This window comes from Ranitomeya variabilis, chromosome 5 (genome assembly GCF_051348905.1).
Source record: "Ranitomeya variabilis isolate aRanVar5 chromosome 5, aRanVar5.hap1, whole genome shotgun sequence".
Taxonomy (NCBI): Eukaryota; Metazoa; Chordata; class Amphibia; order Anura; family Dendrobatidae; genus Ranitomeya; species Ranitomeya variabilis.
In genome coordinates this window covers 336823293-336837693 of record NC_135236.1, presented here as the reverse complement: position 1 = coordinate 336837693, position 14401 = coordinate 336823293, and the positions used below count along the sequence as shown (strand labels likewise).

Here is a 14401-nt window from a genome sequence, read left to right as displayed (position 1 = left end):
TTTGAAATTACTTTAGTTTTGTGCCATGTCTGTGATCTGCTTTTTTTCTACAAAATTAAACAACTGAATGAACATCCTCCAAGGTCAGTGATTACATAATTTTTGCCAGGGGTTGTATAAACTTTGTTAGACAGTAAAAATTTAAGGATATCATGTACAACAATTAACACACATTCTCTGTTTCAGCTTTCACACGTGTATATTTAAAGGTTTACAAAACTAACCTTTAGTGCACTTGTGGCATCCTCAGGGTCAGATACTAGAGTTGTAAAAATGACTCCATTCGGAGTTCCCTCTTCAATATAAATTGTCACAACTACAAAATATAAAATTTACAATTATATTTTTGCTAATATAGTAGTAGTAAACTGTTTCTTTTTTTTAACAATTTAACCAAGAGAATATTCCATAATCAATTGGAAGGAAAGGAACAAAAAGAGTTTAATCATCTGTGCTCTACTCCCAGCACTTTATAATCATGCAGGAGATTAGACCAGGAGATTAGGGCTTAATCATATAATTTAGACACACAGCACCTCATAGGGCAATAGGGTCAACATTACCCAAAGGTGAAGCGCACGTCACATCCAAGGAGTCCTTCTCGGAACACGTCCAAATGCCAAAGCATAAATAAGGATAGCGCCTCACAAGTTGGTGAATTAGCATCACATTTATTCTGCCTCCAGAGGTTACACCAGGAGATTAGGGCTGTCTGTTATACATCTAACACACTTAAACCTGCTCTAAGCTATGATGGGGTGTGTTCTTCTTTCTTGTGAGTGTTGCTGTCTTCTTATGATTAAGCAACACCATGGGGAGAAGAAGTACACAGCCCATGTGAAAACTATCTGATAACACACTTGGAATTAAAAAGAATAACTGAGTCACACAAAGGAGAAGTGAAAAAATAAAAAATAGAAATGTTTGAGTATGCTCTGAAGCCATTATTACATTGTGTGCCCAGTTCAAAGTGAAAAGTCTCCTTTAAGCTTGACATAAGACTGGGTTGGAGTGAAGGTAAAGCCACTGAAAAGAGGGCCAGGAGGCAATAAACGTGTTGCAAGTGTAGTCCCACTGTTGTGTTTCCAAGCTAACTATTCACACCTTTGTCCCTTGAAAGAGCATCTGTAACTGTGAAGCCAGTTGCCTCTTTGTGAGGAAAAGCCATTACTGAACTGTCTCCTGTATACATCTGCATTCCTTCTGTTAATCCTGAATGAGGATAGTCCTACTAGGGTGAGTGCACAATTACATCTGCCTCATGCAAGAGATACAGTGCATATGGAAAGTATTCAGACCCTGTTAGGTGTCGAGTTCCCGCCGCTGCACAGGGGGAATCTCAAATCATGTCTGCTGCGGTCTCCCATTCTGCATCAGCCACAGTGGCGCCTGCTCAGAGGAGACGTCGGTCCCAGCGTCTTGCTCAGCCTGATACTGTGCAAAGGGTTACTGCTGCCTTTCCAGGCTCTGCTTTTGTAGCCAGCACTGGTCAGCGGCGAGCAGGCTTTTCTGGGACTAAGTCCTGCTTTGTACACACTGAGCATGCCCATGGGAGGACCTCTCATTGGAGGTCGGGGGTCACATGCTCAGGTCTTTTAGCAGCTCCAATTGGACCACTAGGAAGGTCCTTGTCTGCTGCAGCTATATAAGGTTCGCATGGCCACACGGCCATGCACTAGTATCAACCTATGTTATGAGCTTTGTGACTTGGTGGTCATGTCTGTGCAGCGCCCCAGAGTCCTGGTCGTTGCAGTACTGTGGCTCCGCCACTATGGGGAGCTACGGTGCGTCCGATGGCACTGAAGGAGTTCATCTGATCAGGTATCACAGACACCAATACATTTCACCGCAGGGCCTCTGGGGGGAGCTAAGGGTTCTATTCATTAGGCCACTCCCCACCATAGTGGGTAAACTGGGGGTCAGGCAGGAAGTTAGATGAGAAAGCTGACTGGATTGAATGAAGTAACACCTAGTGGCAGAGGGTGTTGTGGAGTAAGAGACAGTAGGGTCTCTGTCAGGGGTGGGATCCTGACAGAGGCTTGGCAACGAGGAAGAACGAAAAGGGACCGCGCCTGCTCCGGGTAGCGGCGGTGCCCAAGAAAGGACTAGAAGCGAGATAGATTGTGCTGAGTGAGAAACGAGATCAAGCGATAGGAGAATACCAGTAGGGGTCGTGCTGTAAGACCGGAGCAACATCCTACTGAGGCGCATTACCGGTGGCCGGAACGCCGAGGGAGTGGAATAACATACAGCTTTAAGCCATACTCCAAACAGCGGCAGGACAGTCAGTCTCAGGCGGGCTGTCTAACACATATCACCTATGAAGTCTTGGGAGGCAATTGCGGGAGAGGGGCGTCTCTAGGGTCCCGGAAGAACTCCAGGCCTATCCGACAAACGGGTGCCGTTCTAACTGTAACATCAGGAAGGGACGGAAGATTAGAAGAACATCATTTAATCGAGTTGTGAGGGAACTTAAGGAACAGACACAACGGTTGTGGGGTACTTTCCGTAAGCACAGCAGGGAAGGACTACAACACATAGCGCTAAGAAGGAAGGCACCGATTTCCACCTGTGAAGTGAACTTTGGAGGTGCCATTGGACCGGCCGGACTTGCGTAGCCTGGCGAACCGTATTCTGGACTGAGGACCCAGAGATCTTCAGTAAAGAGGTAAAGAGACTGCAACCTGGTGTCCTCGTTATTTACCGTGACCTGCACCCCACAACTGCACCATTACAACACCACTATTTGCACCGGACGTCCCCCACTGACAGACAGGGCCACGGACCGGGTCTAGCCACCGTGACAACCCCAGGACTCTGAGACTCGGAGGCCCGGCTCCGGGTACCCCTCGGCCCTGTGGCGGTGTGGGGGCGCTCCATCTGCATGTGGTCAGGGTTTGCTGAAATAAGCCCTTAGAATACCGGCACCTCCGGTGAGGAGTTTTGTATGCTTGGATTCAGGGCACGGCTGAAATAAGCCCCTAGAATACCGGCACCTCCGGTAAGGAGTTGTTTGTGTGCTATGCTGTCTGCATGACCACTCTTTGCTTTGCTCAGTTAGGTAGCTGTGATCCTCTGTGAGGTTAACAGGGCACAGCATTTTCATATCTTTGTGATTCTGTGAAGTTAACAGAGTTCGTTTATACCACCATATAGTGCCGCCAATTACTTTGCAGCAGATATCTCTGCATGGTGGACCTCGGGCTGCGAATGCACCTTATTGTTTCCTTACTATACTCGGTGCGTTCCGCTAGCCCTAACAGACCCATTTACATTTTTCACTCTTTGTTTCATTGCAGCCATTTGATAAATTCAAAAAAGTTAATTTTTTCACATTAATGTACACTCTGTACCCCATCTTGACTGGAAAAAAAACAGAAATGTAGAAATTTTTGCAAATTTATTAAAAAAGAAAAACCGAAATATCACACGGTCATAAGTATTCAGACCCTTTGCTCAGTATTGAGTAGAAGCTGTTGTGAATTCTGTTCTCGAGCTCCCTCCGGTGGTTATGAATGGTACTTCGGCGAGTTCTGTTCATGGACTCCCTCTGGTGGCTCTGAGTGGAGCTGCTGGTTCTGAGGTTCCTTCTCCCAGCTGATCTCGTTTGGGCCTTGGCTGGCTGCTCTATTTAACTCCACTCAGATCGTTGCTTGATGCCAGATGTCAATGTCCTAGTACTGGTTCAGTTCTCTTGGATCTTTCAGATGACCTGTCTATTTCAGCAAAAGCTAAGTCCTTGCTAGCTTATTTGTTACCACTGTGTTTTTGTCCAGCTTTCTATTATGAGTTTATCTTGTTAGCTGGAAGCTCTGGGATGCAGAGTGGCACCACCGCGCCGTGAGTCGGTGCGGTGGTTTCTTTTGCACACTCTGCGTGTTTTTTTTGTTAGTTTTTATGCTGACCGCAAAGATACCTTTCCTATCCTCAGTCTGTTTAGTTAAGTCTGACCTCCTATGCTGAAACCTGTTTCATTCCTGTGTTTGTGACTTCCGTCTTAACTCACAGTCAATATATGTGGGGGCTGCCTATTTCTTTGGGGAATTTCTCTGAGGCAAGCTAGGCTGTATTTTCTATCTTTAGGGGTAGTTAGCTCTTAGGCTGTGAAGAGGCGTCTAGGCAGAGTCAGGAACGCTCCATGGCTATTTCTAGTTGTTGTTGATAGGATTAGGGGCTGCGGTCAGCAGAGCTCCCACTTCCCAGAGCTCGTCCTGTATTGCTAGTTTGCTCATCTGGTCATTCCTAGTGCTCCTAACCACCAGTTCGATCATAACAGTACAGCTGGCCCATAAAGTGTTAATGCATCTCAATAGAGGGATAAGAGAAGTTCTGAGACCATTTTTTTTTCCTCTGCAGTGTGTTTTGTTTCTCTTTTCCCCTAAATCTCTGGGTGGTTCAGGACACAGGTGTAGATATGGACATTCAAGGTCTGTCCTCTTGTGTGGATCAACTCACTGCAAGGGTACAAAGCATTCAAGATTATGTAGTTCAGAACCTGATGTTAGAACCCAGAATTCCAATTCCTGATTTGTTTTCTGGGGATAGATCTAAGTTCCTGAATTTCAAAAATAATTGTAGACTGTTTTTTGCTTTTAAACCCCGCTCCTCTGGTGACCCCATTCAGCAAGTAAAAATCGTTATTTCTTTGCTACGTGGCGACCCTCAAGACTGGGCATTTTCCCTTGCGCCAGGAGATCCTGCATTGCGTAATGTAGATGCGTTTTTTCTGGCGCTTGGATTGCTTTATGATGAACCAGATTCAGTGGATCAGGCAGAGAAAATTTTGCTGGCTTTGTGTCAGGGTCAGGATGAAGCGGAGGTATATTGTCAGAAGTTCAGAAAGTGGTCTGTGCTTACTCAGTGGAATGAGTGTGCCCTGGCGGCAATTTTCAGAAAGGGTCTGTCTGAAGCCCTTAAGGATGTTATGGTGGGATTCCCCACGCCTGCTGGTCTGAATGAGTCTATGTCCTTGGCCATTCAGATCGATCGACGCTTACGTGAGCGTAAAAATGTGCACCATTTGGCGGTATTTTCTGAGCAGAAGCCTGAGCTTATGCAATGTGATAGGACCTTGACCAGAGCTGAACGGCAAGAATACAGACGTCAGAATGGGCTGTGTTTTTACTGTGGTAGCTCCACTCATGCTATCTCTGATTGTCCTAAGCGCACTAAACGGTTCGCTAGGCCTGCCACCATTGGAACTGTACAGCCAAAATTTCTTTTGTCCGTTACTCTGATTTGCTCTTTGTCGTCCTATTCTGTTATGGCATTTGTGGATTCAGGCGCTGCCCTGAATTTGATGGACTTGGAGTTTGCCAGGCGCTGTGGTTTTTTCTTGGAGCCCTTACAGTGTCCTATTCCATTGAGAGGAATTGATGCTACACCTTTGGCCAAGAATAAGCCTCAGTACTGGACTCAATTGACCATGTGCATGGCTCCTGCACATCAGGAGGATATTCGCTTTTTGGTGTTGCATAATCTGCATGATGTGGTCATTTTGGGTTTGCCATGGCTACAGCTCCATAATCCAGTATTGGATTGGAAATCAATGTCTGTATCCAGTTGGGGTTGTCAAGGTGTACATGGGGATGTCCCATTGTTGTCTATTTCGTCTTCCCATCCTTCTGAAGTCCCTGAGTTCTTGTCAGATTACCGGGATGTATTTGATGAGCCCAAATCCAGTGCCCTACCTCCTCATAGGGATTGTGATTGTGCTATTAATTTGATTCCTGGTAGTAAGTTTCCGAAGGGCCGACTGTTCAATTTATCTGTGCCAGAACACGCTGCAATGCGGAGTTATATAAAGGAGTCCTTGGAGAAAGGGCATATTCGCCCGTCGTCGTCACCGTTGGGAGCAGGGTTCTTTTTTGTGGCCAAGAAGGATGGTTCTCTGAGACCTTGTATAGATTACCGCCTTCTCAATAAAATCACCGTCAAATTTCAGTACCCTTTGCCGCTACTGTCTGATTTGTTTGCTCGGATTAAAGGGGCTAGCTGGTTCACCAAGATAGATCTTCGAGGGGCGTATAATCTTGTGCGTATTAAACAGGGCGACGAATGGAAAACAGCATTTAATACGCCCGAGGGCCATTTTGAGTACTTGGTGATGCCATTCGGGCTTTCTATTGCTCCATCTGTGTTTCAGTCCTTTATGCATGACATCTTCCGAAAGTACCTGGATAGATTCATGATTGTATATTTGGATGATATTTTGGTCTTTTCGGACGATTGGGAGTCTCATGTAAAGCAGATCAGAATGGTGTTTCAGGTCCTTCGTGCTAATTCCTTGTTTGTGAAGGGGTCTAAATGTCTCTTTGGAGTTCAGAAGGTTTCATTTTTGGGCTTCATTTTTTCCCCTTCTACTATCGAGATGGACCCTGTTAAAGTTCAGACCATTTATGATTGGACTCAGCCTACTTCTGTGAAGAGCTTTCAGAAATTTCAGGGCTTTGCTAATTTTTACCGTCGCTTCATCGCTAATTTTTCTAGTGTTGTTAAACCATTGACTGATTTGACCAAGAAAGGTGCTGATGTGGTCAATTGGTCCTCTGCGGCCGTTGAGGCTTTTCAGGAGCTGAAGCGTCGTTTTTCTTCTGCCCCTGTGTTGTGTCAGCCAGATGTTTCGCTCCCGTTTCAGGTCGAGGTGGATGCTTCTGAGATTGGAGCAGGGGCTGTTTTGTCTCAAAGAGGTTCTGATGGCTCTGTGATGAAACCATGTGCTTTCTTTTCTAGAAAGTTTTCGCCTGCTGAGCGCAATTATGATGTGGGCAATCGAGAGTTGTTGGCTATGAAGTGGGCGTTTGAGGAGTGGCGACATTGGCTTGAAGGAGCCAAACATCGCATGGTGGTCTTGACGGATCACAAGAATCTGACTTATCTCGAGTCTGCCAAGCGGTTGAATCCTAGACAGGCTCGATGGTCGCTGTTTTTCTCCCGCTTCAATTTTGTGGTTTCGTATCTTCCGGGTTCTAAGAATGTGAAGGCTGATGCCCTTTCAAGGAGTTTTGTGCCTGATTCTCCGGGAGTTCCTGAGCCGGCTGGTATTCTCAAAGAAGGGGTAATTTTGTCTGCCATCTCCCATGATTTGCGGTGGGTGCTGCAGGAGTTTCAGGCTGATAGACCTGACCGCTGTCCAGCGGAGAAGCTGTTTGTCCCTGATAGATGGACTAGTAGAGTTATCTCTGAGGTTCATTGTTCGGTGTTGGCTGGTCATCCTGGAATCTTTGGTACCAGAGATTTGGTGGCTAGATCCTTTTGGTTGCCTTCATCCTCTGATTTTGTTCCATTGTTTTTCCAGCATGTGGTTCGTTTACATGGCATTCCGGAGAACATCGTGTCGGACAGAGGTTCCCAGTTTGTTTCAAGATTTTGGCGGTCCTTTTGTGCTAAGATGGGCATTGATTTGTCTTTTTCTTCAGCTTTCCATCCTCAGACAAATGGCCAAACCGAACGAACCAATCAGACTTTGGAGACATATCTGAGATGCTTTGTTTCTGCTGATCAGGATGATTGGGTGTCCTTCTTGCCTTTGGCTGAGTTCGCCCTTAATAATCGGGCCAGCTCGGCCACTTTGGTTTCGCCTTTTTTCTGTAATTCTGGTTTCCACCCTCGTTTTTCTTCAGGGCAGGTTGAGCCTTTGGACTGTCCTGGTGTGGATGGATTCTGTGGTGGACAGGTTGCAGCAAATTTGGACTCACGTAGTGGACAATTTGACTTTGTCCCAGGAGAAGGCTCAACGTTTCGCTAACCGCCGTCGTTGTGTTGGTCCCAGACTTCGTGTTGGAGATTTGGTTTGGTTGTCGTCTCGTTTTGTTCCTATGAAGGTTTCGTCTCCTAAGTTTAAGCCTCGTTTCATTGGTCCTTATAAGATTTCTGAAATTCTTAATCCTGTCTCATTTCGTTTGGACCTTCCAACTTCTTTCGCCATCCATAATGTGTTCCATAAGTCGTTATTGTGGAGATATGTGGCTCCTATGGTTCCCTCCGTTGATCCTCCTGCCCCGTTGTTGGTTGAGGGGGAGTTGGAGTATGTGGTGGAGAAGATTTTGGATTCTCGTATTTCGAGACGGAAACTTCAGTACCTGGTCAAGTGGAAAGGTTATGGTCAGGAGGATAATTCCTGGGTGGTTGCCTCTGATGTTCATGCTGCCGATCTTGTTCGTGCCTTTCATTTGGCTCGTCCGAATCGGCCTGGGGGCTCTGGTGAGGGTTCGGTGACCCCTCCTCAAGGGGGGGGTACTGTTGTGAATTCTGTTCTCGAGCTCCCTCCAGTGGTTATGAATGGTGCTTCGGCGAGTTCTGTTCATGGACTCCCTCTGGTGGCTGTGAGTGGAGCTGCTGGTTCTGAGGTTCCTTCTCCCAGCTGATCTCGTTTGGGCCTTGGCTGGCTGCTCTATTTAACTCCACTCAGATCGTTGCTTGATGCCAGATGTCAATGTCCTAGTACTGGTTCAGTTCTCTTGGATCTTTCAGATGACCTGTCTATTTCAGCAAAAGCTAAGTCCTTGCTAGCTTATTTGTTACCACTGTGTTTTTGTCCAGCTTTCTATTATGAGTTTATCTTGTTAGCTGGAAGCTCTGGGATGCAGAGTGGCACCACCGCGCCGTGAGTCGGTGCGGTGGTTTCTTTTGCACACTCTGCGTGTTTTTTTGTTAGTTTTTATGCTGACCGCAAAGATACCTTTCCTATCCTCAGTCTGTTTAGTTAAGTCTGGCCTCCTATGCTGAAACCTGTTTCATTCCTGTGTTTGTGACTTCCGTCTTAACTCACAGTCAATATATGTGGGGGCTGCCTATTTCTTTGGGGAATTTCTCTGAGGCAAGCTAGGCTGTATTTTCTATCTTTAGGGGTAGTTAGCTCTTAGGCTGTGAAGAGGCGTCTAGGCAGAGTCAGGAACGCTCCATGGCTATTTCTAGTTGTTGTTGATAGGATTAGGGGCTGCGGTCAGCAGAGCTCCCACTTCCCAGAGCTCATCCTGTATTGCTAGTTTGCTCATCTGGTCATTTCTAGTGCTCCTAACCACCAGTTCGATCATAACAAGAAGCACCCTTTTGAGCTAGTACAGCCATGAGTCTTCTTGGGAATGATGGAACAAGTTTTTCACACCTGGATTTGGGGATCCTTTGCCAATCTTCCTTGCAGATTCTCTCCAGTTCCGTCAGGTTGGATGGTGAACGTTGGTGAACAGCCATTTTCAAGTCTGTCCAGAGATGCTCAATTGGATTTAGGTCAGGGCTCTGGCTGGGCCAGTCAACAATGGTCATAGAGTTGTTCTGAAGCCACTCCTTTGTCTTGTTGGAAGATGAATCTTCAGCCAAGTCTGAGGTCCAGAGCACTCTGGAAGAGGTTTTCATCCAGGATATCTCTGTACTTGGCCGCATTCATGTTTCCTTCAATGACAACCAGTCGTCCTGTCCCTGCAGCTGAAAAACACCCCCATAGCATGATGCTGCCACCACCATGTTTCACTATTGGGATTGTATTGGGCAGGTGATGAGCAGTGCCTTGTTTTCGCCACACATACCACTTAGAATATCACCAAAAAGGTCTATCTTCATCTCATCAGACCAAAGAATCTTATTTCTCATAATCTGGGAGACCTTCATGTGTTTTTTTTTTTTAGCAAACTCTATATGGGTTTTCATATGTCTTGCACTGAGGAGAGGCTTCTGTTGGGCCACTCTGCCATAAAGGCCCTAATGGTGGAGGGCTGCAGTGATAGTTAACTTTGTGGAACTTTCTCCCATCTCTCTACTGCATCTCTGGAGCTCAGCCACAGTAATCTTCAGGTTTTCCTTACCTCTCTCACCAAGGCTCTTCTCCCACAATTGGTCTGTTTGGACTCCAGTGAAGGAGTAGAACAACTCAAGGAGGATCACAAGGAAATGGACAGCATGTGACTTAAATATGAGTGTCTGAGCAAAGAGTCTGAATACTTATGACCAGGTGATATTTCAGTTTTTCTTTTTTATTAAATTTGCACAAATTTCTACATTTCTGTTTTTTTCCAGTCAATATGAGGTGCAGAGTGTATATTAATGTGAAAAAAATAACTTTTTTGAATTTACCAAATGGCTGCAATCAAACAAAGAGTGAAAAATTTAAAGTGGTCTGAATACTTTCCGTACCCAGTGTATATTTATTTATAAATGATTTGACCCTAAAGGCACATTCTAGACAAACTTGTCTAATGATTTAATGAAGAATGCAATAAAGAAGAATCTATGCCTGATGTTCTGTCTATTCAAGTCTTGAATTAGGCAAAACATTTTATATCAAGTTTGGTAAAGAAAGCAAAAGTGTATCAATACTGCATGTACAGTGAAGTAATTGCATTATGAATAAATACTGTACTCCTTCTTATCATAATGTGCTCCACATGCATGGATTTCTGACCACATTTTAATTTTAGCAAATGTGTGCTATAATATGATAATACTTTGATTATAGCTGTTACTCACCTTGATTTGCTAGGTTATCGAGAAATACTGGAGGCTCATTAACATTAGTGAGTTGCACAGTTAAAGTTTGCAAATCAGTGGCCATTTTGTCATCCTCTATGTAAATTTGTATATCAAAGCTACTGGGTGTAGTTTCAAAATCAAGTACAGGAGTCCCTGTGGTTACCACCTGTAAGAAGTACAATATTTACACTTTCAGATGATATTACATGAAAACACATACAACTCCAATTCCCAAAAAGTTGGGACGCTGTGTGAAATGTAAAGAAAACAAGAATTGAATTATTTGGAAACCTCTTATAGACATATTTTATTCACAGTTGAACATAGATCACAGATCAATATGTGAAACTTAGACATTATTCCGTTTCATTTGTATAAAGTAACTACGGTAATTAAGAAATTGGTGGCAGCAACACATCCCAAAAAAGTTGGGACAGGGCCATGCCTACCATTGTGTAGTATCCCTTCTGTTTACAACAGTCGGTAAACTTCTGGGAAGGGAGGAGAGACCAATTGCTGGAGTTTTAGGAGAGGAATGTTGTCCTACTCTTGTCTGATGTAGGGTTCTAGCTGCTCAACAGTCCTGCAGTAATTTCCATGACCAAATCACATCACTGCACCAAATCATGTTTTTAATGCAGTGCCAAAAGTTCACAAGTTTCCAATATTGAATTTAAGCTTTGTCATTTGTGCACATGGATTTCTCCATAAAACTCTGAATATTTTGATGATATTATGTAATGTAGATGGTGGGATAGTCAAAATCTTAATAATTTTACTTCTGGGAACATTTTTCTGAAAATGTTTCACAATTTTTAGATGCAGCTATTCACAGATTGGTGAACCTCTAACCATCCTTGCTTCTGAAAGACTCTGCCTCTCTAACATTCTCTTTTTATACACAGTATTGTGGCTTAGATGAAAATGTACCCATCAGCTAATTTCCAGCAGGCATCCCTTACTTTTCCTGCCGCTTGTTAATCCTGTCCCAACGTTTTTTAGATGTGTTGCCTCTATCAATTTCTAAATGAGGTTGTTTTTTTTAAATCAAATTGAAAAATGTCTAATTCTCAACTTCTGATCTGTGGTTTTACGTTCTATTTTGAATAAAATATGGCTATAAAGTCATATGGCTATAAGAGATTTCCAAATCATTGCATTCCTATGTACTTTACATTTTACACAGTGTCCCAATGATTTTGGAATTTGGGTTGTACAGTAATCACGTAAATGTAGATACATATATATCACGGCAACTCTTACAGATTATATACATTTATATATTGTGTTAAGCCAATGAAATAATTAGCAAACCAGAGTGTATTATAGAATGCTTTGCCATGTTCAAGCTAACCCTTCAGGCAGGGAAGTGTGGGCACTGAAGCTTTGCGTAAATGGGCACCTTGTGTGAAATGCCTACTTTCGGCCCTTGAAATACAGTAACTAGGGTCAGGCAGGTTGCCTAATCCTTTTATTATATGTATAATGTATTGTTACAACTTTTTAAAAGGGGTTGTCCAGGACTGAAGTATTATAATGACCTACCGATAGTATAGGTCATCCATTGGAAATCACTAGGGGTCCTGATACCTTATCAATCAAGCTGGAAAAAAAGCTGAAACTAAGAGATGTACATCAATTAGAGGTAAAGAGCCATATTCGACTTCATCTAAATGGGAGAAAAAGTACAATACTCAGCAGTGTCCACTAAGAATACATGAGGCTGTGTTGTTCTGCCTAGTATATCACTTACTTCAAATTGACGCTGGTGCAGTCTTCAGCATATCAGTGGAGGTATCAGATATCGGACCCCCACCAATCTCCAATTTATGACTTATCTTTTACAGTATATAGGTCATCAGTATTTGAGTACTGGACAAACCCTAAAAGGTAAAGTGCAGTTCTCGGCATTGACTATTAAACAATGTATAGAGCTGTTACGTTCCGCCCTGTTCATTGTTTAGGTCCTGACAATGCTGGTGCAGTTTTCAGCTGCTAAATGAGGGTGCCAGCTTTCACCCTCCCTAAGGTTCTCCTATAGATCAGACATTGATATTTCTGGACAATTTCCTAATGTAATTGTATAATTGTAAGTTTCATCAGTATAAGGATTTTCCAGACTATAACTTGTAAGAATAATCTGTAACTATAAAAACTGTCATTATCATTTATCTATTAAAAAAATATTACCAAATAATTTGGGGGCTGTTCATCAATTCGGAAGGCACGGGTAAGTGGATTGCTGTTTATAATTCTAGGAGTTATTAATAACGAAGTTGAGGTTACGGAAAATGTATAGGCAACCATTCCAGCTGGTTGGTTTTCCTCCAGTGAAGTCGTATTAGGCAGTCCAATAAACAGTGATGTGCCTCCTCCTTTTAACAAAAATAAGATGCAATATGAAAAGAACAATTTTAGAAAAAAATCAACCACAATAATATGTATGAAATATGGTAGAAAGGGTTGAGATAAATCCACCATGTCAGCTTATCCTGTCACTGGGTAAGTAAAGACATACATTCAGGATATACAGTATATCCAATATTAAAAAACCTATCCAGTCAGTTTAAATCCTCATTTAGAAGTTCATTATCCTCATGTTTTTCACAGATACAACACATACTTATAGTAATTTACGGGCTTATTCACAAGCCCAAAGACATGCCTATTTATCATCTACTTTACAGATCTGCCCTTTTCTATTTTTACATCATCTGACACAAAATGAGTAGAACTACAATAATTAGGTACTGGTCCAAGTAGGGTCACCTTGTTGTGGTGGGATAGCTTTTACATTTTTTTTTTTTATCAAAACAATCTTAATTAAGTACCCTACATTATTTACATGTACTATTACTATTTATTTACTTACTATAGGGTATTTGCTCATTTTTTGTTTTTGATACAGGATATGTATCCAATGTCAACCACCCACCTATCCTGTCAGTTTAAAACCTTATTTAGATGTTCGTTATTCTCATACATGATATACGTATGTTTTTCGAAGATATAACATGTACCTATTATACCTTTTGCGCATGTTCACATGACTAGAGGCATGTTCATTTTTGTATCAACTTTGCAGATCACATTTTCATATTCAAATGAATGCATTATTGAAAAAATGAATGACATTCGGGATGCTATCCATGTGTCATTCGAGTCCATTTTTCACTGAAGAATTAATCCTTATTAATCCTTTAATAAGCTGTGGGTACACAGAGATTTTGGAGTGAAAGTTGAGCAGAAACTCTCCGACTCCTCCTCAAATCTCAAAATTCCTCAAAAACTTTGAGTTTCCACTTAGTGTCTATGTGCATATGGAGTCTTTTTGCTGAGTTTTTGGAACAAAAACTGAGTGGAAACTCAAAGTTTTTGAGGAGTTTTGAGATTTAGAGGAGGATTTTAAGAGTTTCCACTCAGTTTCTTGTTGAAAAATTTCTTGAAAAACTCTATGGGCCCATGGCCGGTCTCTGACAACTTATCAAAAAGACTCCATGTGGACATGGCATAATTCCTTTTATTTTCAGATAAAATAACACACGAATAATAAAAACTGACACATGGAACAATATTGGATCCTGATGAAAAGAAACTGGGTCCGCGCTACAGTGCTGCAAAAAGAACTAGGAATATGCACTAAATACTTCGCTTAGATAATGCACAGTAGAATAGACAGCAGAAGGATGAATGCTGTGCTGCCCAGCACCACACAGGACACCAAGTATGTACATATACCAAGACCCACTGGTCAGGGCTGCGACCAAGAACCAGGATCAGAGGTGTGCCTGGAGAGTCAGTGAGAAAATACCGCACTAACCGTTATAATCCAGTACCCGGTAAATGATGATGGATGTAGGTCCAGTAGGAGGTGGTGTCCGTCGGGCTGATGTGCGGGCAGATGGACGAACGAGCAGCGTGCTGTGCTGTTTGGAAA

At 43.1% G+C, this 14401-nt stretch overlaps 1 protein-coding gene across 1 annotated transcript in view; it reads right to left on the bottom strand.

Moving 5' to 3' along the window:
- Positions 1-14401, bottom strand: part of CDHR3 (cadherin related family member 3) — a 99971-nt gene that overhangs the window by 64109 nt on the left and 21461 nt on the right. Inside the window, exons 2-4 of the mRNA XM_077264767.1 lie at positions 12655-12839; positions 10462-10630; positions 225-316 (exon numbers count right to left, since the gene is read on the bottom strand). Of these exons, the coding sequence (XP_077120882.1) occupies positions 225-316; positions 10462-10630; positions 12655-12839 (446 nt within the window). The remainder of the gene's footprint in view (positions 1-224; positions 317-10461; positions 10631-12654; positions 12840-14401) is intronic.